At 32.3% G+C, this 27,763-nt stretch overlaps 3 protein-coding genes across 3 annotated transcripts; 2 read left to right on the top strand and 1 right to left on the bottom strand.

Annotated features, from left to right (window-relative positions):
• Positions 1 to 9,927: 9,927 nt before the first annotated feature.
• On the top strand, positions 9,928 to 13,922 carry LOC115977053 (ribosome biogenesis regulatory protein homolog). Its single transcript, XM_031098688.1, has 8 exons — positions 9,928 to 10,255; positions 10,858 to 11,008; positions 11,387 to 11,438; positions 11,612 to 11,740; positions 11,992 to 12,109; positions 13,116 to 13,299; positions 13,392 to 13,505; positions 13,612 to 13,922. The coding sequence occupies exons 1-8, from the start codon at positions 10,167 to 10,169 to the stop codon at positions 13,756 to 13,758; spliced, it is 984 nt and encodes a 327-aa protein (XP_030954548.1). The 5' UTR covers positions 9,928 to 10,166; the 3' UTR covers positions 13,759 to 13,922.
• Positions 13,923 to 18,114: 4,192 nt separating this feature from the next.
• Positions 18,115 to 21,939, top strand: LOC115977052 (adenine nucleotide transporter BT1, chloroplastic/mitochondrial-like). The gene is made up of 3 exons (XM_031098687.1): positions 18,115 to 19,160; positions 20,960 to 21,121; positions 21,237 to 21,939. The coding sequence occupies exons 1-3, from the start codon at positions 18,582 to 18,584 to the stop codon at positions 21,708 to 21,710; spliced, it is 1,215 nt and encodes a 404-aa protein (XP_030954547.1). The 5' UTR covers positions 18,115 to 18,581; the 3' UTR covers positions 21,711 to 21,939.
• Positions 21,940 to 24,887: 2,948 nt separating this feature from the next.
• LOC115977051 (uncharacterized protein At2g34160-like) lies at positions 24,888 to 27,194 on the bottom strand. The gene is made up of 5 exons (XM_031098686.1): positions 26,932 to 27,194; positions 26,720 to 26,768; positions 25,769 to 25,831; positions 25,616 to 25,680; positions 24,888 to 25,241 (listed from the first exon to the last, which is right to left on the bottom strand). The coding sequence occupies exons 1-5, from the start codon at positions 27,049 to 27,051 to the stop codon at positions 25,146 to 25,148; spliced, it is 393 nt and encodes a 130-aa protein (XP_030954546.1). The 5' UTR covers positions 27,052 to 27,194; the 3' UTR covers positions 24,888 to 25,145.
• Positions 27,195 to 27,763: the final 569 nt, after the last annotated feature.

The following is a 27,763-nucleotide window of genomic DNA, read 5'->3' as shown; positions in this document are numbered from 1 at the left end:
TTTATAATAGAAAAAATATAAATTATCTAGAATAAAACAAAAATTAAAGTATAAAATAATAAAACTTGGTTGATCAAAACACAATTGCAACCTTAGAAAATAATATGATCACTTTACACTCTAAACCTGTACAAATAAAAAATTATTTATCACATAACTTAACAAATTAATTTTAATATAAAATATATTATCCTAAACTTATAATTTTATTAAATTAAGATAACACTTGCACATATAACAAATTAATGACTTTCTAAATGGATGGGAAAAAAAGCAAAAAATAATAATAATAATAATAACTAGTCGCTAATCCGTGCTATGCACGGGAACCTACCTATTTGTAAGGTAGACTAAAATAATTTTATAAAATCTTAAATTGATTAAGAAATTACACCATTGCATGATTTGCTCTTGTATGACTTTAATTTGTGTTACAATTTGATGAAGAATTCATCGCTTGAACATGCAATGGCTTACAAAAAATTTGTCAAACAGTTTCAAATACTGCAAAAAAATAACTCAAAAATTCAGATATTAATACTTTTGAAAGACTAAAAAATATTAAAAAATCAGATGATTCACTACTTAGAAATGATTGAAATAAACAAAATATATATGACTAAACAATAGAGAAATATAAGAGAAAGATGAGTTACATTTAAAAGAATAATTTCAACTATTGCAAGCTTTTTATCTTGTAAAAATTGGCTAAAGAGAGTTTGGTGGTTCATATAAGAAAATTACTTTTAAAAAAATACATGAAAAACCATCAAATAAAAATGTATTTTTAACAAAGTAGAGGAGAAGAAAATAACATAAGAATAACCCATACCTTTACTCAGTTTTAAAAAAATTATTAGGGTTTGCATTGCTTTTATAGTGTTCATGATTAACCTTGCAAATTTGAAGATAAATTATCAACATTTGAATTTGAATTTAAGTTAGAATTATTAGAGAAACAGAGTTTCACTCTTTGTTAAGTTTGGACTAAACAAAAATACTTTTATTTAAATAAAATGATAATTTTATCGTGATGAAGTGAAAAATTGTGAGAATTTCAGAGATTTCGGTTATATATATAAAACACACTTGACATAATAATAAACAATTATAATATTTTTAAGTGTATTAAAGTTTACTCAAATTTAAATTCCAGATCAACTTAAAAAAATAAAAATAAAAAACCTAAACACATGATAAATGTTCATCAATATCAATAAGATTATAAGAGTACTAAAGCTCCGTTAAGTTGAAATATTTTTAATTAGTATAATAAGAGAAACGTTAGTCATGTTTTTTGTATTTCAAAATATTTTATCTAATTAGGCACGCAAAATGTGATATCCTAATTTTGCTACATTCCAACTCTCATATGGTATCGTGTAAGAGTTATTGTTCATAAATGACAAATACAATAATGATCTCTACCTTCTAAGCACAAAATACACGTACAACCATTCTTTTTAATTTTTTTTAAAAAAAAAATGATAATAATGAGTTTGAGTTTAAGTTGGACTTATTAGAGAGATAGAGTTTCACTCTTTGTTAAGTTTGGACTAGACAAAAATAATTTTATTTAAATATTGTGCTGATGTGGAAAATTGTAAGAGCTCCAAAAGCTTCGGTTTTATATATAATATAGATTACTAAATAGTCAAAGTCTAGATGTAGGTCAAACAAATAGAAGCACTAAAATAAAAACAAGTGACTGGCCAACTCAGTATTAAGAGTCTTTTGGGTTAATATTGTAAAATTCAAAGTTTATTTGCGTTATACCAACTGTTCAAAGATAATTGGAAATCTGAGGAGAGAGACTGAATTTCGGCAATGGCATTGCCGAAATTCAGCCAAAAATAGGAGAGAGAATGAAGAAAGAGGAGAGAGAAAATCTTTGAATTTCGGCAATGGCATTGCCGAAATTCCACTACCCAATTTTCCCAATCCTGTGCGTCCGAGTGTGCCCGAGTGTGGAGTGCTCTTAAAATAAAAAAAAGCAATGACGGCAATGTCATTGCCGAAATAGGGGAATAATTTTTTTTTTAACAATTGTGATAATGGCATTGCCGAAAATGGAAAAAAAAAAGTGGTTTCGAAATCTCTAGAAGAGTAAAAAATAGATTTCATGTCCATAATATTTTTACAATAAATCACATATAATTAGTTATTATTAGTTAAAAAAATTGGTGACAACTAATTGTGGCAATGACATTGCCGAAATAGGGAAAAAAAATTGTGGCAATATCATTGCCGAAATAGGGAAAAAAAATTGTGGCAATATCATTGCCGAAATAGTGAAAAAAATAAAAATGACAAACTACTTGAAATAATTACATTGCCGAAATAGGGAGAAAAAAATTGGAAATACCATTGCCCAAAAAATATTTTCCCCTATTTAAAAAAAAGAAAGAAAACGGCAATGGGATTGCCGAAATAGGGAGAAAAAAATTTCCCCCTATTTCGGCAATACCGTTGCCGTAATTGTGACCCCCCCCCCTATTTCGGCAATCCCATTGCCATTTTCATTTTTTTTTTTTTTTTTCATTTTCATTTACGTCAATGTTGCCGAAATAGGGGAAAATATTTTTTGGGCAATGGTATTTCTAATTTTTTTCTCCCTATTTCGGCAATGTAATTGTTTCAAGTAGTTTGTCATTTTTATTTTTTTACTATTTCGGCAATGATATTGCCACAATTTTTTTTTCCTATTTCGGCAATGTCATTACCACAATTAGTTGTCACCAATTTTTTTAACTAATAATAACTAATTATATGTGATTTATTGTAAAAATATTGTGGACATGAAATCTGTTTTTTACTCTTCTAGAGATTTCGAAACCACTTTTTTTTTTTCCATTTTCGGCAATGCCATTATCACAATTGCTAAAAAAAAAATTATTCCCCTATTTCGGCAATGACATTGCTGTCATTGCTATTTTTTTATTTTAAGAGCACTCCACACTCGGGCACACTCGGACGCACAGGACTGGAAAAATTGGGCAGTGAAATTTCGGCAATGCCATTGCCGAAATTCAAAGATTTTCTCTCTCCTCTTTCTTCATTCTCTCTCCTACTTTTTGGCTGAATTTCGACAATACCATTGCCGAAATTCAGTCTCTCTCCTCAGATTCCCAATTATTTTTGAACAGTTAGTATAACACAAATAAACTTTGAATTTTACAATATTAATCCAAAAGACTCCAGTATTAAAGCTTGAATTAAAACAAAAAAAATGTATAAAAATTAATTTTCAAAAATTGCTTAATTGTAAGAAACGTGTAACTATATAGTTTGCAATTCACATGGGTTCTGATAACTCCTGCAGATTGACATGATAACTCATAGCATAGAAAAAAGTGGAATGCTTCCTAGCCATAAACGTGTACACTTTGGACTTTGGAGAAAAATATTAAAATTTTTAAAAGTCTAATAAAAAGACTTGTAGTGGTTACTATGACTAAAGAGTGTTTAGTTCCAGTTCCTTAACCAAAAAAGAGAGAGAGAGAGAGAGAGAGAGAGAGAATCCCAAACCAGTGAAACTCAGCAACAAATAAAAATAAATAAAATAAAAAACTCAGTAGCAAGAAGAATAAAAAGAAAGGAAGAGCAAATAGAAGCAAACCTGAATGAAGATCAAAGAAGAGTAGCTAGCAAATAACGAAGAATGCTATAAAAATAGAATCAAGATGGAGACTTGAGAGAAGTAAGGTGAGCAGAAAAAAAAAATACTAATCGATATTATTTTTGATTTCTTGAGATTTAAAATGGAGAGAATACGTTTTTTCTGTCTATTTTTTCCTTAGATTCAAGTAATAAATGTTAGTTTTTATCAACGAAGTTATTTATAAAACCATTAATTCAGATTTTAAATAGGAACATTATCTCTTCAATTTCTATGTTTTGGGAAAGGGGGCTTTAAATTTTTTAGTGAAATTGCTTTAGCTGCTTCAATGTTGCATGATTTTAATGACTTGAGGTGGTAAAATAACTTTTGAATGGTTTTACAACTACCAATGTGAATGCTCTTACTAGAAAGTCATGTGTTTACGTGTGAAGAGTTGAAGCGATTATTAATTAAAATTGTGATTATTAAGAGTGCCTCTTATTAAAGTTCCATGAATGTGAACCAAATTTTTGACGTTAAACAGTAATGTTTTGGAAGATTTTGTTGCAAAATGGGTAACTAAATTTGACATTATCAAATTATGAGAGCATTATTATAAGGACCAAAAAGCTAAGACTACACAAAGCATTTAAATCTATCCATCCTACTAAATGAAAATGTTAAAAAATTAAAAGTTTTTCTATTCTCCCAATATTCTCCAATCTCTCACTTTTCCATCTTTTCAACTAAATAGAGCCTATAAATATATATATATATATATATATTATAAAAATTCACTCATTTGCACCCCAGCACATTTCTACACATGATTCTAGATTGTTACCTAATTTGTCCTAATAAGCATAACAACTTTCTTTTTAACTTTTAAGATGGTAACTTCAGCCTTATTAGTTCTTTGGACAAAAAGCAAAAGGACTCCTTCAATTTATGCAAAAAGAAGTAATAAGCAAAACAACTTTCATAAAATGAGGTGGTGATGAGAATATCAAATTTTGGATAAACTACCACTAGTTATCTATTTTGCAACGAATTCCTGCAAATCATTACTGTTTAATGTCAAAAGTTTGGTTCACATTCATGAAACTTTCAAAAAAAAAAGAAAAAAAAAGGCATTCTTAATAATCACAATTTTGGATAATAATGGCTTCACCTCTTCACAAACGACTTTCTATTAACCTAGTGTATATGCTCATTAAGAGCCCGCTTGGTACAAGATTTCTAGTAACGTTATATAAGTATTGTGAAAATACATATGGATGAAAAAAGTATTATGAAAATATGTGTTATGGTGTTTAAACAATGAAAACTGTTATTTAAACAACAATACCAAATTGGTACTAAGAAATTACAATGTCTCTTACTTTGTTAAAAAATTAGCAAATCTTGCGCCAGGGCCCCACTCTTTTTGACTGGACGTGGATGGCATTTTCTACAAAAATATTGCGTGTATTTAACGTTAGGTTGAATGGGAAGAAATTTAGAGGGAGTTTGGATACGGCGTTTTGTTTGCTGCGTTTTGCCTTTTTTTTTTTGGAGCACGTTTTACCCCAATGCGGTTACTGTTTATGTACTGTACATGAACAGTAGCCGCAACTTTTGACCAGTTTTGTGTGAACAGTGCATCCATGCACTGTTTATGGACCCACAAATTTCATTTTTTATCAATTTTTTCATTAAAAATGGGTCCCACAGCACTATTTACACATTTAAAAATTATTTTGCTACAGTGTTTTCAATTTTCAGTTTTCAGTTTCAGCAAAATAAGTTCTATCCAAACAGACCCTTAGTTCGAGTAAATAAACAATATTTTGAAGAAAGTTGGCCAGCACTAGAAAGAATTTCCAAGGCACAAACACTGACTGACAAGAAAATCAATATGTCTCCATTTCTTTTTTGGCACTTAAAAGTTTTGACATTCATAAATTTTTGTTTTACTTGTAGTTTTAGATGATAAAATTCATAATATTGTGCCTCTCATTCCATGAGCTCGTCAATTCATTAAGCTTCCCATACACAATAAAATTTTGACAGTGTACAAATAGACCAATATTATAGGGGGAGGACATCTTTCAGTCCACCTAATAAAATTGAGACAAAAGGAAGATTTACCCTAATTTGAAGGTTCTTTTTGCATTTTGTCAAAGAACTAATAAGCATAACAGCTTTCATAAAATGAGGCACATATCAAATGTAAAAATTAGAATAAATCACCACTAGGCACTAGTTACCTAATCAGAAATGGATTTCGGGAAATCATTATTGATTGCGGTCAAAATTTTGGGTCACATCCATGACACTTTCTTAGAAGGTATTCTTAATAATCACAACTTTTGGTTTATAATAATATAATCACTTCACCTCTTCACACGTGGAGCACATGACTTTCTAGTTTCTAGACCAGCTAAAGCTAATCTATATTTATTTCACAACGTCAAGAAACAAACCCAATGTAAACGGTAAGAAATTCCAATATCTCCTATCTAATCTAATGAATGTTGAATTGAATCACACAATTTTTTTGATTTGCAAATATCCTGGGCAAGGCCTAACACATTTTGACTTGGCGTGGATGACACTTTCCACAACATATTATTATATAATTATATTATGGAGAAAATAAAGTTGTTGAGTTTTTTAACATTAGTGCGCAAGTGAAGAAATTTCGTTCCAGTAAAGAAACAATATTTTGAAGAAAGTTGGCCAGCATTAGAAAGAATTTAAAAGGCACAAACACTGACTGACAAGAAAATCAATGTCTCCATTTCTTTTTTGACACACTTAAAAGTTAAGACATTCATAAATTTTTGTTTTACTTGTAGCTTTAGATGATAAAATTCATAATATTGTGCCTCTCATTCCATGAGCTCATCAATTCATTAAGCTTCCCATGCACAATAAAATTTTGACATCGTGTAGAAATAGACCAATATTATAGGAGTAGGACATCTTTCAGTCCACCTAATAAAACTGAGACAAAAGGATGATTTACCCTAATTTGAAGGGTCCTTTTTGCATTTTGTCAAAGAACTAATAAGCATAACAACTTTCATAAAATGAGGCAGAGATTGAATGTAAAAATAAGAATAAACCACCACTAGGCACTAGTTACCTATTTAGAAATGGATTTCAGGAAATCATTACTGTTTGCTGTCAAAATTTTGGATCACATCCATGACACTTTCTTAGGAGGTATTCTTAATAATCACAATTTTTGGTTTATAATAATATAACCACTTTACCTCTTCACACCTAAAGCACATGACTTTCTAGTTTCTAGTAACCAGCTAAATCTATAAATATATGTATATATATATATATATATATATCTGGACATTCTGGCATTTTACTCTCAATTTTTAAAAAATTTGGCAATATGCCCCTGTTTTCAAACTATATAGGAGCGTGTCCCTATTTCGATACTCGATTACCTTAAAATCGAGTTTCAATTAAATACTCGATTTGTAGAAAATCGAGTTATGCCTGATCAAACTTAAAAAAAAAAAAAATTGCATGGAACTCGAGTTCCTGGAAATCGAGTTCTATGCAAAAAAAATTTAGTGTGATCGCCCCATACAAGGTTCAGGGAGCCCTATAGTGGCGTTTTTCTGCAAATTTTTTTAAATGAGTGTGATTACCCCTTTTTAAGCCCTATAGTGACGTTTTAAAGCCCTATAGCGGCGTTTTCCTGCAAATTTTTTTTAAGTATGATTGTCCCATGACAGGTTGAGAGAGCCCTATAGTGGCGTTTTTTATCCCTATAGTGACGTTTTAATGCCCTATAGCGGCGTTTTCCTATAAATTTTTTTCTAAATGTGATTGTCTTATGGCAGGTTGAGGGAGCCCTATAGTGGCTTTTTTTAGCCCTATAGTGGCGTTTTAAAGCCTTATAGTGGCGTTTTGGAACTCGATCTCCATAAAATCGAGTTCTATGCAATTTTATTTTATTTTTTATTTTTTTAAGTTTGATCGGGCATAACTTAATTGTAAGGTAATCGAGTTTCGAAATAGGGGCACGCACCTATATAATTTGCAAACAGGGGTACATTGCCAAATTTTTTGCCAAATAGGAGTAAAAGGCTAGATTCTCCTCGAATGGGTTTCAACAACATTTATGACTCCATAACTTGTAATGATTAGATAAGTAAAATCTATCCAAAAAATAGAGAGAGAGAAGAAAAAAAAAATGACATATCCAATATAAAAAATTAAAATAAAAACCATACATGACTTTTATGTTCCACGTGTTTGGCTTCGTAGAACATTTTACGAATTATTTTCAAAATTAAATATTTATGAGTCTTAATAAGATAAATGATCAGAAAAATGAACCAAAAAAAATAAAAAATTGGAACTAACAAACCATGAATCCAAAATGGGATTTTCATTCCATAACAAAACCTTGAAGCAGAAAGGATAGTTCTTGGAGAAAATAAAACTTACATTCCCTGACAATCATGATGTGAAAGGTGAAGCACAAATGATGGCTCTACACCCTTCTAGATCTGTGTAAAAAAAAAAAAATTTAATATTGGCAAAAAAAATTAAAGTATTACATCTATTGTATAAAAGAGAAAAGTTAGTGATTTTTTCTTCATCATTGTTTAATTATAGCAACAATCCATCATGTTTAGAAATGTTATATCAAGATTTTTAATCTTAACCTTTTATTTATATTCAAATAAGAGTGTTAGTGATTAGAACCCTTAAAATACACGTTGATAATTATAGTGAAATACCAATACCAAACCATCCAAAAATACATGTTGAGAGTATCTCCAATAGACTTTCTAAACACAAAATCCTCTCTATTGTAGAGAGTAAACCCACAAAATATGTCTCCAACAGACTCTTTATATCCTGAATTTTTTTTGGCTCATGAATAGTAGCTCATCAAGTCTGATGGGCTACTGTTCATTCTTCAATTTTTTTTTTTATTATTATAATAATAAGGTAGTGAATAAAATCTGTTTGGAAGATGTGTAGTTGTTAAAAAAAGAATAAATTATGAATGAAGAAATAATATTTAAATGAGATAGAGAATTGGTTGGAAAGTGTATTTGAAAAAGTAGGTAATTAAAAGGTAAAAACCACTGTTCATTCTCTAAACAGTATAAAAATTTACCTAATCTGCTGGAGATGCTCTGATAATCATAGTGAAATACCAATACCAAACTCTCAAAAAACAAATAGCTACCACAGACATTATAAAAAAATAAAAACACATCAATGCCTTTTTGAGGGTTTGGTATTGGTATTTTACTATGATTATCAACATGTATTTTAAGAGTTCTAATCAATAACATTCTTGTATGAATATATATAAAAGTTTAAGACTAAAAGACTTGATATAACATTTCTAACACATGATGGATTGGTATTGGTATGATTCACTATGATTAAAAAACACATCAAACTAGGTTATTAAATTTGATTGACGAAGGTTTGGATTAAAATTAAATTGTTAGATATGTCCAAAATACTACTTATGATTCTATTTTCATCCAAATTATAGATAATCAAAATATAACAATTGGAAAAAGATTTGTGAAACTAAATTTTGACTGAATTGTTTGTCAAGAAAATGAAAACATTGTTATTTTAGACAAAACCTTAACACCAAAATTTAAGAAGTCAAATAGAACAATTTAAAATTTGTGAACTAAATTAGGATATTAACCAAATTATGTGGTGAAAATTATAAGGAAAAAGTTTGAGTTTGTAGCCAATGACTACAACTTCACTTAATATCTATAAATATAAATTTTGTAAATACACTATTGATTACATTTTTTTTTTTTTTAATATTCTATATACTTGAAAAATTTTCAAAAGATCAAAGTCAATAACTATGTCATCAATTAAATATTTAAATTTAGTTTAAAAAAAAATTAAATTTCAAGTTTTTATAATATAAAATTATGCATAAAAAATAAATTTATGGATCGAATAATAAATAACATTTAATCGACACAAAATTTGATATGCATGTCAAAAACATAAAAAACGTGTAATACAACTGTTAGATTTTCAAAATATATTATATGTAGTTATGTAAATTTTTTTAGTAAGAGTTGTAGCTAACGACTACAAACTAGATTTTTCCAAATTATAATATCAACCATAGCAAGGTAAATTACTAAATTATAATAATTGTCCCTAAATTATATTATTTTTACAAATGAAGCGCCATGAGGCCAGAAGGGCCGGGCTGAGCCTAAATTCTAAAAACCTTACACTCAAGCCTCAGCCCAAAAAATTAAAACCCATCTGTGAAATATTAAGCTCAGTCCGACCCACTTTACCGTTTCTTTATTCTAGTCTAGGGTTGTTGCTGCTACTTTCGAAGTTTTGCTTCACCTTAAACCCTAATTTTTCGATCTCAGCAAAAATCCCTAGCCCCCTTTTCTCCATAACAAAGAAAATGCAATTCTTTTATCTCTGAGATTAAATAAATAAAATATTATTTGTCCCAAACCCAAACCTTCTAAAATTTTCATATTAAAGCTTTCATCTTTGAACACTGTGTGATACACAAAAGAGAGCTATGGAGAACGAAGCGCAGTTCACGGTGGACCTCGGTAATCTAATGTGCTTCAATCCTCACCACCACTTTCCCTCTAAGCCTTCCTCCAGGTCTGGTTTTATTTTATTATTTTATTTATTATTGTTTTATAAATAAATATATCAATTTGGCTATATAAAGGTTGTGTTGTTATTTCAGTTGATACGGTTATTAAGCATCTATGTGAAGGTTCTGATTCTGGGTCTTTGTTTTTATTTTCTAATTTTTTGTTATTTTACCAAAGCTGACTTTTTTATTTTAGCTATTCTTACAACCATTAGTGTGTAAAGCTCATTCTTTCTTTGTTATGGTTAGTATTTGAGCGATTGTTTTGTATTGTTTATGGGTTTGATGCTTGAATTTGATGTTTATAATAAGTGGGTTCTGTTTGTTTTGACTGAAACAATTTCCGGGAGATTTTTAAATTTTGATTGAAAAAAAAAAATGCAAATATGTGCTCAAGCTTTTGGAGTACAGTATTCATTGAGATAAGTAAAATATGAAGATTTCTTGGCAATCATTTGAGGGACTTTTGTTTTTTGTTGAATATTTTTGTGAGTTCTTCGAAAGGTTTTTTTATTTTTCAGATCCTCATTCCGTGGGAGAGGTAATATATTTAGCTTGAGGAGAGCATAGAGTATGTGTTTTTGACTTGATTTTGTCAAAATTATAGGGAGGAGTTAGTGAAGGAATGTCTAGAGAAGGGCACCGAATTAGTTCAAATTATTGCAAATAATTTGTTCAATTTACCTTCAACTGAATCGGTAGATGGTCCCCTGATCAAGTTGCCTCCACCAACAACAAGATTGCCAAGGGAGAAGCCTGTAAGTTCTTCCTTCTATTTATATTTCTGTCTATTAGCTTTCCAGATATGTGCTACTTCTTTACCATGTAGCTATTACTATTCCGTGCATATTTGGTTACATTGAATCTGAATATGAGCAATACACATAGTACTATTGTGTTGTTAGAACTAAATTGTATGATAAGCCAGTTTATCATGAATGGAGCAGAAAGGAAATCTGTGTTATGTTACACATGATAGTAGAATTACAATAGGAGCAATACACATAGTCCTAGTAGGAATCTGTTGTTCATCTTATCATATTTTAGAACTATATTGTGTGAAGCTATTGCAGTTGCTATTATGTTTATATTGAATAATCACTCAATTTATTATCTCAAATATGTTTTGTTTTCAGCTGCCAAAGCCTAAAGCTCCTACAAAATGGGAAGAGTTTGCCAAAGCAAGAGGTTAGTGTCTTTATAATCATATGCAGTCTCTCTCTATGGATAATCACATATTTGTTTATTCAAGACCTTTTAATTTTTTTCCCTTTCAGCCTCTAATCTCTATTTGTTAGATCTGGTTTTCATGGCTGAGGTTAGATGTTCTTGGTTATATTATAATTTGAGATATCTTGCAGGTATAAAGAACCGTAAAAGGGACAAGTTAGTTCTTGATGAACAAAGTGGTACTTGGAAGCGTCGTTATGGATATGATCGTGCAAATGATGAGGAAAATATACCTATCATTGAGGCCAAGATGACTGACGGTAAGTAATTCAACAAGCCCTTAGATTGTTTATAAATAATCAATTGCTGCAATTATCACCTTCTATTGTACTATTTTTTTAATCTAAAGTGAAAAACAGCTATACTATTTTGAAAAATCATGGGTAATTGAGTGATCTCAAATATAAGTAAATACTTCTACCCGCTAATTTATAAGCTTCAAAATATCATATTATGTCCTTATGTTCTATATTGAATGACATTATGAGTTATGCTCATCACCTTTATGCAGAGCCAGGGTTTGATCCTTTTGCTAAAAGACTATCAGATAAGAAGAATCGAGTTGAAAAGCAAGAGAAAAATCGGATGCAGAACTTGAAACAAGCAGCAAAAGTTGGTAATTTGCCAAGGTATATCCTCTTATCACCTTTCTATAGTTCTGAAAGCATGGAAGTTTTCTTAATTGGTCCAATTGTCACATAAATATCAAATTTATTAATTCATGGCACCGGATTATATTCTTTGAAACTGTCACTCTCATCAATTCCGAAAAGTAATGACATCTATATCATGTAGATTGTCTTTAATTGATCCCTTCTAGCTTATGTTTCCCTCTACTGGAGTCCCGTTAGATGCTAATCAAGGTTTCACTTATAAGATTTAAGACTGAACTTTTGATTATGCAATTGTCAAGGTTGATAGGGCTTATAGACTAGTTGCCCTTGTTGATAAAATGTATTTGATTGGCATCTTAGTTATGGTTTCTTCTACATAATATGAATTTCTCAGATAGTTAGTACAAATTTAAGATATGGTTCAATTGTTTTTGATTTTTATTAATAAATTGTAAAATTTCAAATTGCCTTCATCACCACATCTGAACTCCATAAAGCCTTTTCTCCAACTATTTTAACGACTACTGGCAGTGCCTTGTTGAGTATCAATTTAAATACCTTGCGTCTTCTCCTTGCTGATGGCCTAGCAATTGCAATTGAACATCTATCTTGACCTTAATTGGTGGTACTCCCAAGTTATTTTTCAGTTTAATCCTGGCCTTTCTTCTCTTTCCTGGAAAATACCATCAGCTTGACAATGCTTTAGGGGTTACTAGTTGGTTTGAATATGAGTTAAATAGGCCTGTATGCTGTGCTTTCGTCTTTTGAAGGTTAATTTGAATATTTTTGGGGTGCTATCCCCAGTCTTTGGAAGAGCATTCTTTTCTTATTTTATATACATGTACAAGAAGTCCATGCTCACTTTGTTGCAGTGATGAGAGCTTGTGCTTTATTGTTAGATTTTCAGTATATTACACAAACACATGTGCATACAAAGAAATATATGTATATATTTGCTTTAGGAATATTTCAGTGGCATCATGTATTATATTTGTCTTATATTGCAACACTGGACCTGCAGTCATGTTCAACTAGCTGCTACGGCTTTGCCTATAACAGGCACTCAGGCTGCACCTAAGAAAGCCAGTAAACATGATCTAGGGAAAGTAGCTGGAATAGCAGTAACTGCAACAGCCAGTGGTGGGAAATTTGACAAGAAGTTGCAAGGAGAGAAGCCTGCACAACAACCAAAAAAATTTCGCAAGGTTTATACTCTTATTTATGTAGATGCTTCTCTGATAAAAGTTGTGCTTAGCAATAAAGTGCTACAGAACATTTATTCTTTATATCCTTTCAGTTCTTACCAGTCGCAGAAGGAACGGGGATAGGCTCACAAGAGAGAAGTCAGACTGAGAGAATTCTGAATAGTTTAATTTCTAAGAATTCCCATGAGATACTCAATGTTGATAAGGTAAACTAGGCCATTCAGTTAGAGTTTCTTTACTGGTTAATCTTCAGCTTTGTTAGTATAATAAAATTTTGCTGATCACTTAAAACATGTATTGCTTGGAATTTAGGCTATTTCGATGTACAATGTGAAGAAAGAGAAACGAAAGAATCAGAAAGGGAAGTCGTCATCAACCTCAAGCAAGTTGAAACCAAAGACCAAACCTCAGAAGAAGTTCTCAAAGAAGGGATCTTCCAATAAAGAAAAGGCAAAATGAAATTAGTTGATTGTAACAATTCCAAGAAGCTTGTAGAGTTTTGGATCAGATACTACAAGTTTGTTTATTGGGAACAACTGTTTTGTATAAGATTATTCTATTTTCAGGCAGAAAGTTGCATAATTTGCTCTATTGGTTGAGTCATGATGTCTCTCTCTTTCGCATACACATGCAGTCTTTGTTGATATGATTTTGAATTTTTGAGTTAAAATTACGTATGATTCACTCTAAAATTCAGTCCCAGTGGGTAAACATCTAGTATCCAGCTCTACTCTTTAGAGGCCATGATACCGAAGAAAGAGAAGCATACTGTTGAGTGCTGCTCGCTCTTTATTATGGGAGCTATTCCTGTGGGACTCTGAACAAAACTTTCAGAAGGTATCATGGTGATTGGTGAAGAAAAACATCGAGTCCAGCTGAATTCATGTCACACCAAATAATCAATGTAACAGTATTTGCTAGTCACAGCCATCATTGATATCTGAAAAAGGAAATCTCCATATTCCAGTGATGCTTCAGCTTTCATATACCATGGCTCTTGTATATTTATTCAAGGTATTTTCTCATTAACAAGTCATACTGTCTTAATAGTAGGCATTTTTAACATTATACTAGAAGCTGTAACATTTTGTAGCTCCAAAATCTAAATAAAAATAAGTGTAAATTACAACTTACTCACTTGTGATTTGGTCAAAATTTAAGTTGTCTACTTGTGATTTGAAATTTGACATTTTACCTACCTGAGGTTAACTTAGTTAGAGTCATGTAATTTATTTTTGTTAAAAAGAGGGTTAAATATGTAATTTTGCTTAATTTTTATGTTTCTCTTCTTCAAAAATACAATATCAAATAAGATAAAAAAGAATTCAGAGGAACACTTGCATTAGGGGATTTCAAACCATATATAGACAATTTAAATTTTTGCCAAACCACAATGGGTAAGTTGTAATTTGCTCAAAAAAAATAATTCTTCAAAGCAGTCGGTCATGCATCACTTTCCCATGTAAGCAGGGGGTCACATATTTCACATGTGGTGGCATTAGAGTTCTCCCAACGGAACTCTATCCCATTCTACGTACGGAACTCTATCCCATTCTACGTGTGGCACAAAACAATTTTAGTGGTCCAATTTTGTGGAATGAATTCCACGTAACCTTTCGGGGTTAGTCGGACAAAAATATCAAATTTATCTGAACCTTGTGGCCAAAAGTGCCTACAAGTACACTCACTAGCAGCCTTGTTGAGACTTTCACTGACGATTTACGAACACGAAAAACACTTGGATAAATATATACCAAGAATGCTAGGCAAAACATAGACATTGAATGTGTTTTTTAACTTATAATATATTAATATCTAGCAGACTGTGTTTGTTCATAATATCATATGCTATAAATCTATCCAATTATTTGAGATATTTTGTGTGATAACTCACTCAACACTAAATTCATGGATGGGAATGAGTAAGTTTGAATGGATGGGAATGAGTAAATTCATGCATCACTGACGATAATTAGTCAATTTTGTACTTCTTTGTAATAAAATTTAATAATATTCTAAACATTTCTCTTATTGTTAAAATTTTAGTTTCTATAATTTTCCTTAACAAGAAATGCAAATTAATGATTAAAATTCATTTACTGTAGGTACTAGGTAGGGGTGTTTGCGGTGTGGTGCGGTTTTGGGCCATTTTTAGCACTTTACTTTGCGGTACGGTTTGGCCAAAATCATAACTGTACTATACCTTATTTTTGCGGTCATATGTGCAGTATGGTGTGGTTTAGAATTTAGCCAAAGCCATAACCGCATTACACCTCATTTTTGCGGTCAGATGTGCGGTGCGGTATATAAGATGCGGTTTGAATGACTTGAAGTCGATATATTTTTCAAATCTTGGGCTTTTCCTACCCAGTCCAAAACTAATTTTTCCATTTGTTTCGGGCCAAGTTTTAAACTATTGATCTAATTTTTCTTTATTTTGGGCTGGCTTTCCTAGTCAACACTTTCTAGGGTTATCAATTTTTTTTTTTTTTTTTGAAAACTAGGGTTATTAAACTATTAATAATATATTTAATATTAAAAATAAATAAATATATTAATATATAGAGAGGGTGCGGTGTGGTTTGTGCGGTTTTCTTATTATAAAATCGTAAACCACACTGCACCATGAGGTGCAGTGCACTATTACTTGCAGTGTTGTGCAGTTATACCATTTTGTAGATGATTTTGGTGCAGTTTTTGTGATTTGTGCGGTTTGGTGAACACCCCTAACTATAGGTGCATATGTTGCATTAAAATTTCTCTAGCTTGAGTATCATCAAAGTTTTTTTTTTTTTTTTTTTGGATCTTTGATAATAGGCAAGTCAAACATGATACTTTAATTTTTTTTTCCCCTCCTTTTTGCAAAGAAAAGAAAAAAAAATTAGTGTTTTTTGGGGGGGGGGGTGGGGATTTTTTTTTTTCTAAAATTTTAAAATATTTAAATTTCAAAACAAGAATACTTATCGATAATTTCAAATTACAAAAATAGATGTTGTGGGGACCAGCCCAAAATAATAAGTTGGTTGGGCCCTAGGCCCGCCCGAGGACTAGTTCTTCCGAGGAGACATCGTGGCCCAGGCAATCCTTATTTAGGCCCACTGGGGCAAAGAGAACATGTCCGAGGAGTAATTCCTCCTCGGACAGTGCAAAATCCAGATCAAAGGTGCGTCCAAGCCACTGTAGTCCATCCCCCAAATACGTAAAAAGGAAGGAAACCCAAAATATCTCAGCAAAGACTGCCACCACCACATTAAGTGCATCACAACTACTCTCTTGGCTGCATTAATGAAGAGAAGACTCTTGAACAGTGTTACCTTGGCCACTGCAACTCACAAAGAATTGACAAGGGTATCTGATGGGATAGGTGCTCAAGTAGGGGTTTGGATGATCAACAAGTGTAAAGCCCAGATGATAGGAGAGGGTCTATATAATATGTAAAAGTCCCCCAAGAGAGGGGGACGGAAAAAAGAGGAGAGGAGGAACACAAAAGAGAAATTTTACTGTATTAATATATGCTTAGGAATGAAGTTTCGAGCCTGATCACTTAAGAGGGATCTCTCTTCACGTCCATCTTCTTCGTTCTTCTTTCTGTATTTTCTTAACCCATGCAACAAACCGCTTAAGCTAACTGAAACCAAGTTCTTTAGCCCATACTCTACAAAAAATTCATTGTGTGGAACTTTTTGGACCAAGACTTGACCAGCAAGGATTGGGCCACTAGAATTGTGCCCCTACAGATGTAAATCTCAACTTTTTTTTCAAATTTTGAATTGCAAAACCTGAGAAGGGTGAAATATATTGTTAGTCTTTTAAACTTAATTTGAGCTCCCTCATTGAGCAAAGCTTGGTTTCCATGGTTTGATTTGAAGACTTTATCTTTTTTTACTTTACTTACAAGGAAAAGAAAAGTTGAATAGAATAGTGCAATAATATTTTTATTTTTGATGGATACATCTTAAAGTGGAGAGAGACTAAGAGAGATTTAAATTCTAAATGTCTCCGTTGTAAACATCATAAAATACTCTTTGACCTAAAGGTCATTGATAATATTATAATTATGTTCATAATTGAAGAAAAGTAATGATATTACTATTTTTTCTGTAAACCAAATTTAAGGACCACAAAAAAAAAAAGTATCAAAATAATTACAAACACAATAAATTTGTGGTGATTGATGCATAATAAAGCAATTTTAGCGATATGCCCCAAGTAAAAGTATTGAAAGAATTACAAAAATACTATTTTTAAGTGATAAATTATGGTTCATGTTAGCTCCATTGGTAAAGTCTCTTATAGTTAAATAAGATATTGAGGTTTAATTCTTGCCTACACCAAAAGTCGGTTGGTATCTTGGTCTGATAATAAGAAACATAATAATTAAAAGTAGTCAGTATTTTAAATATGCGTCTTAATTCATAATGGATGAAGAATGATATTTCATATTACAAAAACAATGAGTTTTTTTTTTTTTTTGGGAATAAAAACATTAAATTGAGCTATACATTTTTTTTAAAGAATGATTAACATGTTATAATTTATACATAATAAAAATAATGTTAGTGTTGAGTTTATATAAAATTGATGTTACTACTTAGTTCTTACAACAGTTACTACTAGGTGTTCGAGAGATAAAAGGATTACATACATTAAAAAAAAAAAGAAAAAAAAAAGAGTCAAATACTAAAAAAAAAATTAGATACTTTCTAAAAAAAAAAAAAAAAAAAAAAAAAAAAAAAAAAAAAAAAATCCCTTTTACGTTACTTTAGGTCAAAATCTAAAAGCAATCCAAGTAGTAATTCCGCCTCCAAAGTCGGTATATCACGGTAACACTTGACTTCTCCTGCTCACAAAGGACAGCTTTTAAATAGCAACGCATCATACAATAAGCCAATAGTATTGAAGATCTCGCCACCCTCTCTTCTCTACTTTGTTTTACAGAGGCAGAGACAGAGAGTGTGTAAAGAAACACACACATACCCCTCTGGCTTTTTCTTCACCAAAACCATCTGGTAATCTCTATTCATCGAATATTCCAATACGTTTTTTCTCTTTCCTCTCTACAGCTACCATTTTTTTATTTTTTTGTTTGTTCATATTCTCACAAATATTCGTTTCTTGGTCATTTATTTTAATGCCCACTTTATAAAGTTGAGATTTTTGAATACCCATTTGCTTAGAATCGTTCTTTTCCTTCTCAAAATTCCGACTTTTGTAATTTTATAAGCAAAAGCGTTTCTGGGTATTTTGAAAAAACCTGAGGAGAGTAACTCTGTTTGGTATTCATGGGTAGAAGAGAACTGCCAAGTGTTATAAAGGGTAATAAAGATGTTGTGGTTTTGAGTTCTGGAATTAATATTCAATGGAGTCCTCAAGAGGGTAGTTTTCGTTCTGGTGGCTTATTTGCAAGTGTTGGTCAAGCAGGGATGGGGGTTGGGATTCCACCAAATCCTACGAATACTAAAGATAATGGGGTTAAGTCTCTCTATAGCACTTCACACATGATGTTTGTGCCAATGGTCGGACCCGGGCTTAGGTTTAATGAGATTTCGGATATGACTTTTGAGGCAGTGGATGTTGGAGTGGAATTGCTGGTGAAGAAGATAAAAAAGGGTGGTCCTAAACTGAAAATTAAGGTTGGTAATGCATCACTGAGGAGGTTGATCAGTGGGGCAGTCGCGGGTGCGGTATCAAGGACTGTGGTTGCACCACTGGAGACAATAAGGACTCATTTGATGATTGGGAGCTTGGGACACTCGACAACTGAGGTATTTCAAAATATTATGGAAATTGATGGATGGAAGGGCTTGTTTAGGGGCAATTTTGTTAATGTGATCCGGGTTGCTCCAAGCAAGGCTATTGAGGTGAGTCGTGCTGTTCATAATTTTTAAAGTTGTATTATATATTTGGATGTCAATGCACAGGGTGATATTTTTTGATGTTATATTCTGGTAGTTGTTTTGGTTGCTAATTTTTTTTTAACCATTACCTGTTTGTATTGATATTTGTATGATTTATTATAAAATATTGACTTGAATTTTGAGTGTAATGTGTTGGCTGTCCTGGACACTTTGTGTAGGTAAATTTTCAGCTTGAAACTCTTGTTAGATTCAGTTGCTTGTTTCATTTTGTCTTGGGTTTAGATTGGTAATTTATTGTTTGTGGTCCAATAATATCTCAACCCTCTTCTTTGATAAGAGTAACCTTTTTGGAATCAAGGTGATAGCCTTCTTTGGGTTTGCAGTGCTATTTAACCTCAAAGTACCAATGTCCTGCTATGGCACTGGTTGATGCTCTACCATGCTTGCCTTTGGGACCATTTATCTTATTAATATGACCAGGGCAGTCATTCGTTTATCATCATCTTCCTGCGTTCCTATTCCCGTATTCTTTGCCACGCATTGTCTTTTTATTTTTATTTTTTTATATCTGATTTGTGACATTATTGCATTAAAATCCTATCTAGCAAGGATCAATTCCAACATATCTGGTTGGCTTTTTTCATACCAGTTTTTTTTTCATTAGTTCAGGATAATTCTTCAAACCCTGCTTACATTTTCTGAATCAGTCTATATAACTGTTTAGTTCCCCCTACCCTTCTCCCCGAAAAGAAAAAGAGTAAAATATCCCATATATGCCTTTATACTCCTTTCGTTCATTCATTTCTATTCTCCCTTGAAAAATCAACTGGATGATGAAATCTCTGCTCTGCATCAAATAATTCAGATTTTGTACAAATTTATTGTGGTCTTATGATCATATTCAATTTGAAAACAAGGTTCAAGTCCTGATAGTATTTTTATTTCTCTTATTTTCTAGCCTTTTGTTTATATTTGATTGAAGCACATTCAGCAATCTAACAACTCTGATTGTGTTGTGGAAAGATTCTGAAAGCTTTTATGACATCAACACAGCTTTCATTAATATTAAATTTATTATTATTATTATTATTATTATTTATTTATTTTTAGCATGGTTAGGATTTCCTATCACTACCCAAACCCCTCCCTTCCCCTTCAATCCCTAGGTAAGTACCTAGGAAGTTGCCAATAGACCCTCTATGTGGTCATGTTTTAGCTGGGGAAAACATTGAGAAATTAAAACAGCGAAGAAATTTAAATAGACCTTCTACTATCGTTGTTCAAGTAATTGGTAGAACAAACCCAAATAATGAGAAAGAGCTTCTAGCCATAGTCTATACATTTAGAAAACCCTTTGATGAATGAAACACAGGAAACTGTTCTTCACATACCTATTCACAAATGGACTCCTAAAAAGATGAGCCTTTACTATCACACTTACTCTTAAATAATAAAATAAATCCAAATATGTAAAAAATAAATAACTAATTAGAGTAATCTATATGTGATTCACATTAAGTCTCCTCGTAGAGATAATCTTACAGAAATATGTTAAGTGACACGCCTATGGTGCCAAAGGATTGTTTTTGCCATATACCAGCAATTACATATCTCACAACTTCTATTTGAACATGTTATTGTTTATTTATATTAATTTATAAAATCTACCTTGGTCCAGCAGGATTGAGGCTCTCATTCTGAAATCGCAATATAGTACTAGAACTTTGAATATTTTATCATGATATGTTAAATTCACCATGTATGTTAACACTGATATATTTCTGATTGGAACAATTCTGCAGTTATTCACTTTTGAAACAGTTAAGAAGCACTTGACTCCAGAACCTGGGATGCAGCCCCAAATCCCTATTCCTGCCTCATTAATTGCAGGTGCTGTTGCTGGAGTTAGCTCTACCTTGGCTACATACCCACTTGAGCTACTCAAAACCCGATTAACTGTCCAGGTAACTCAAGCCTTAAAAAGAATTAAGGAATCTACTACAATGTCTTCCTCTTCAATATGAATTCATTTTAAAATTCAAATCATATCCTAATAGTGCTTTGTGTGTCTAATTGTAGAGAGGAGTGTACAAGAATATGTTGGATGCACTTATAAAAATTGTGCAAGAGGAGGGGCCTGCAGAATTGTATAGAGGCCTCACCCCAAGTGTAATTGGCGTCATCCCATATGCTGCAACCAATTATTATGCTTATGATACATTACGGAAAGCTTACAAGAAAGCTTTCAAGAAGGAAGAAATTGGGAGTATTATGACTCTTTTAATTGGATCAGCAGCTGGTGCAATCTCCAGTACTGCAACTTTCCCACTTGAGGTGGCTCGCAAGCATATGCAGGCTGCTGGAGCTATCAATGGGAGACAGTATCAAAGCATGCTTCATGCTCTCGTGAGCATATTTGAAAATGAAGGGCTTCCAGGTCTGTATAGAGGGTTGGGACCAAGTTGTGTGAAATTGGTCCCCGCTGCTGGGATATCTTTCATGTGCTTTGAGGCATGCAAGAGGATACTGTTTGAGAAAGAAGAAGATGATTAACCTTAGAAGAGGCAGACTTTATTTTTACCTTTTTGAATAAACAATAGATGGTTTGAGTTCTAACAGTTTCTAGATAGGGAAAACTAAGGTTTATTGTCGGCGAAATTGGTTCACAGGTCACATATTACATCCATTTTGCATTTCTTTTTATTACAAGGATGTAGCTCAAGAATCTCCATTTAAGATAGATTGAGTGAATATTTTTACATTATAAGTGTTTTTAGAATTGCCAATTTGTTTCAGATCAGATGTTTAGCCTATTTACTTCAATGTAAGACCAATTTACACAATTTTTAAATCCAAGCAACGGTTGCTATTTCCAATCACCCTGAGTCCCTGACTAGGCTACAGAAAGTGGAAAGTGTGGCCACACGCCCGTGGTTGACATTTTTTTTAGATTTGGTATTTTGATCAGGAAGTCAAGGTGGAAAAATGAAACTCAGAGGAGGACCCCAAACGATACAACTTGGATGAATTATAAATTCCATTGTCTTAATCTTATGAATTTTGTTATTTTAACAAATCCAATACGAGACTGGCTTTTCATGCAGTGAAGAGCTGAAAGGCATGTAAGTGGCTTTTTCAAACTGTGGTCCATTCAAGCATCCAAGGGGTCGTTATTGCCATTTAATAGACTTCAAATTTCTGATTAAATTTTTTAGAATCCGTTTTCTTGAGACAAGCTCAAAAAACTTTTGTATATACATATGGTTATTGCCAATTAGTAGCTTACGCAATCAGTCGATTTTGAATTTGTAATGTCACCCTCCAACTTACTTCTGAATGACATGTTGCCATTTGAACCAGAACTAATTGACTACTCTTTTTTTTTGGTTGCTAAAATATAAAAAATGTGCCACACAATAAAATATAAGTTTACAAGGTAAAACTTAAATACTTTACCTTGGGTGCAGTAAATTGGATTCTTAATTTTTTTTGGAGAGAGAATTGGGTTCTCAATTGAATTCAAATACTTGGTTGTTTTGAATTTAATTATTCTTAGAAAAGTTAACGTTATTCTTATCTTATTAATCAATGCAGTCAAGTGTTTGAATTTAATTGAAAAACTTATTTTACCTAATTTGCAACCATCTTATTCTTACACAATAAAATTTTGGTTGCAACAAAAACTCACAACAATTTTATTGCACCACGTGATTTGCCTATCACCTCACTCACATTTGGACCCAGTACAATCTGGAATTAATTTTTTTAATGGCCCATTTGTAAGGTGGAATGCAAATTTGGGGGTGAAATTGTTGTGACTTCTAATATGCAAGGGGTGAAATTGTTGTGAATTTTTAATGTGAATCTAGCTTTACTCATTTTTACACTCAGACTAGCTGATATTATTATTATTATTATTATTATATGACCGTAGGATGTGCCAATCTATATTGTTTTGTTTTATAAGCCTAAAATAAGAGTTTACTAGTATATGAGCAAAGGCCACATTTCCACACGTTTTCTCATTATCTCCACACAAGTAGTCATTTCTTGGAAATGCCATTCACCCACATCGCATGGTCAAATTTGCCATATAACACTAAGTTTCAAACATATTCGTTAGTTCTCATCTTTTCAAAACTTATTAGCAAACTAACATCTCGAGCCTTTTAGACGTGAGTTCACTGTAACAACTTAAGTCTTAGAGGTTCAAGTTCCATGTACTGGTAGAGTAGAAGAAAATGAAGGAATCAGAGGAAAACCTTCACTGGAGCTTTCGCTGTCATCACTTGGAGCCTTTGCTGCCTAGGTCTAGTCCGAGCTGAGGGGTTTGGGTTAGGGAGGTCTAAGGTTGCCCTCTTCATGGTTTCTATTTTTGATCTCTTGCTTCGTTGTTTTTGTTTGATCTCTCTGGTTTGTTGCTTCATTGTTTTTGTCTGATCTCTCAGGTTTATTGCTTTGTTGTTTTTGTTGATGTTGCATTATTTCTTTGGGGAGTTCCACGTGGATAATTTTCCACCTTAGCACTAACAGCACATAAAACTCAAGTTTTTGAGATTCGAGATGTTAGTTTCCTAAATAATTTTGAAACGATGCTAACTAACGAAATTGTCAACATTTTGGTGTTAAATTGCAAAAAAATCCCACATCTCACAAGTGAGTAGTTAGACTGTTTTTTCACCACATTGAGATGGACTAGAATTGAAACCACAAATTTATACAGAATGATTTCAAAGGGATGCCCATCTCGTTTTGATGGTACCCTTTATCTTAAGGGATGAATGCAGAATCATATCTAATTCCAATGAGTCAATTAAGAATCATATCTAATTTACAAATAATGCAACAAAATACCAATATTTTGAAATTATTTAGCAAAATATTCCTGTTTTTGAAACTCGAAATCGAGTTACAGATAGAATTCGACATTAACAATGTCGAGTTTTATGCATATTTTGCCACTTAAATTTTTTTGAAAATTTAAGTGAAACTCAATATTACTAATGTCAAGTTCCACTTAAAAATATACATAAAACTCAATTTTGAGAATATTGAGTTTTACATAAAACTTGATTTTGTAAAAATCGATTTTTAAAACCATAAGCATTTTGCTAAATAATTTTAGGGATATTTTATTGCATAATTTGTAAATTTGTTGATTAAGACAGCAAAGCAACCTCATAAAAAGATTACGTTGCAATACAGTAATTTTTAATTAGACGAGACATTTGATTCCAGTCCCCATGGATGTCGAAACATGAAGCACGATATAAATTTTGATCAAACCAGACGCATTGTATTTTTTTTTTCCCCGAAAACTTCAACATTTCTTGGACATCAAATCTCTCTCTCTCTCTCTCTCTCTCTCTCTCACACACACACACACACACACACACACACACACATATGTAACAGAAACAGTAAAAAATATATCAAACCCTCTTGCTCTTTGTTTGATTTACTAAATAGTTGTACTTTCCATGCATCATAGTTTTTCACCCTCTGCAGGCTTGTTAATACACTTACTGTGTACCCTATTTTCATTTTATTTTAATTAAGCATTTTTACTTATCAAAAGGCGTTCAGGAAACTCCCCCCCAAAATAAAAGTGTACATATACGTAACTTGAAATTACCATGCTGGGAATGTAGATGCAAAGAACTGACCCCAAATCAAATATCCAAATATATGGAAAGTACAATTCTACAATAATCTTTCAACTATGATGCATATTCTAAACAAAAGTGTCAAATTAGATATGCTTGGCAAAACAGAAGCCAAAATTTAGATAAGAGAATCAACTTTTGAATAACAGACAGTTTTGGTTTCTACACTAGACAAAATTTTCACGGAAGGTTAACAAACTCCTCAGGATCACAATGTTTTAGATACCTACAAATCTCCTAAAATAAAATTGACAATAAAGTGCATTCACCAGTATTAGAACAACAAGAACAAGCCAAACCAGACACTACAAAACAAACCCCTTCAACCTTGCTCTTCGGCCTCTGCAGCTTCCCTTTCCTCTGCAGCAGCCGCCATCAATTCATCAAAGTTTTCAGTCTTCCCCAGCAATATTTCAATCTGAGAGCACAATAAACCGTTACCCATCAGCTATCAACCTCTCAACGGGAGATTGAAAAAAGAATTCAGTATATTTGGTGGGAAATTCATCATAACTACATATCAATACAAAGAATACATTGCATGTTGTGTGTGTGTGCATGCACGCATGTGCATGTTTCACTTTCACCAAATTTTGATGCCCATACCTACATCACCATTTGAATATAACAGACATAGCAGAAGTATCATAGAATAACTAGAAATAAGCAAGATGATTCATTGTGGCTAAGACAAATTCATAAGGACCTCATTCTGCAAAGACCCACTTTCCATGCATGTTGGGCAAAGTATGCCATACCAATGGGAATCGTGACACATAGCATTAACTTTACCTTTGCTTTTTGGATGGGTCGCCCCCTTGAGTCATCCTTGATATCAACAGTTGAGGTCATGATCTCTGCCGAAAGTGAATATTATTTTCAATGAGAATCAAAGTTAATTGTAAGCTCAAAACATTACAAATACACATGAAGACAAAATCTTACTCTTCTCAACAGCCAATCCATTGTTTTTCAAAATTTCTGCTATTGTAACGACTGTGGCAATAGCTGCAATCAGGACAGATACTAAGACTAGTCAGTTAAATGTGAGGATGCAACAATACTAAGACACAACCTAACAATAACAGTTAATCTGAGTCAAGCATAGCCACATCAGGTCTATTTACTGTTTATCAATAGACATGGAGTATAACACATCAAGTACGCTGACCATGAATTCCTAAGCCATAAAGGGAACCACTCTGTAAAGAAAAGAGCCTCACCTAAAGAACCAGACCCCAATGATACTTACATATACAAAAGGCATATCAAATGTACATGAACGCATATATGGCTATTTTAAAGAAATCAGAAGCAGCAAGAAAAGATTACAAGAACAAAGCAGGAATAATCTGGCCTTCTGATAACACAAATAGAATGCTTAGAAGTTAGGAACACCTCCACTGAATCTGAGAAAATTTTCTAATTTTTGATAATTCGATAGTTGGGGTTGGGGGGATTTGAACCCTGGATGTACTCTCTGTCGGAAAGAAGAAAGTGCCAACTAGTTGAGCTTCAAGGCTCTTGGCTAGAAAATTTTCTAATTCATGGTAAACAAATTACAATACCACTTCGCTTTGCAATCAAAACTACCGAGACACCAACCCCACAACTACAGACAAATCAGAACTAGAATTCACATCATATTTAGACAACTAAATCCCAGCCCTACACACCTCCCCATGGTAATCTATAATTAGATTAGGTAAAAGAAATGAAAACTGTATCTTAATCAAACCCAAATAAACAAACAGCTAGTAGTTAATAGTTTCCACATTTACCAACTCATATACAACACTGTGCAATTTATAAGAATACATACATACAATTACACAGAACTGCCATTGGATTTGATTAACACAAAAGCTGGGATATGATAGGTGAATGGAACATTACCCATTCCAAGAGCAGAGAGCTCAACCTCGTTATGCTGTTGCATATACCTCTGTAAACGCAATTGAAGACCAATTACAAAAAAGGCAAATCATAACCAACATTACAATTAATCCCTAAAAATTAAAAAAAAAAAAAAAATACTAATTTTGGCACCAGCATAAAATACCCAAAGCACAGATCGAAAAGAATAGATGTAGTTTGAGAGAGAGAACCTTGGCGAGATTGACGTAGAAGAACAAGGGTTTCTTCGTGTTGGAGACTTGGATTCGGTTCTTCTTGTGGGAATCTCCGACCAGGTTCATGGCGTTCACTCCGTCCGTGATTTCTTCCATTTAGCTCGACTGAGTTAAACCCAAACCCTAACCCTAGTTTTCTTTTTTCTTTTTCTGTGTTCGAGAATTGTACTGCAGAGGGAGAGAGAAATGAAAGACCGAATTTGACACGCAAAGAAGGATAGATAGGTAAGGCTATCGAATATATGGGCCTAAAGGCCAAACTCTGTCTTTGGATTAAAGGGTAACCTACCTTATGATAAGTACCAAACTGCCCCATTATAATTATAATTTTTTTTTTTTTTGGTGATTGTTGTTGGAATTGTTGGATAACACTGTCTTATAGTTAGTTGTGCCAAAATATGTGTACTTAGTTGAGCCAAAATATGTGTGGATGTGTTGGAAAAAGATTAGGGCCAAGTTTGGCATGTGAGTGCAAACATCTTTTAAAATTATGTGAAAATTATGCTTTAAAAAAGTGTTGTAAAAACGCATTTTTAAAGTACTTATAATGCAAAAAATGTGTTTAGTATTATATTTTTAATAATATATTTTCAAAAGTAAAAAAAAAAAACATAAATGTATTTGTTATGTATATGTATTTAAAAAAAAAAAAAAGATGACTTATTTCATATGTAAAGTAAAACTGTAAGATTATTAGTAGATGTGAGTTTTTAGAAAGAGAGACAAAGAATAAGAAAGGAAGAGAAAGAGGGTCCTACCAATTGTCATATATGGAGTGTTTGGTCAAATTATGTGGGTCTCATGATTT

Source organism: Quercus lobata, chromosome 2 (assembly GCF_001633185.2).
Source record: "Quercus lobata isolate SW786 chromosome 2, ValleyOak3.0 Primary Assembly, whole genome shotgun sequence".
Lineage (NCBI taxonomy): Eukaryota > Viridiplantae > Streptophyta > Magnoliopsida > Fagales > Fagaceae > Quercus > Quercus lobata.
Note: the sequence above shows the minus strand (reverse complement) of the source record. Positions and strands in the feature narration are given on the sequence as shown.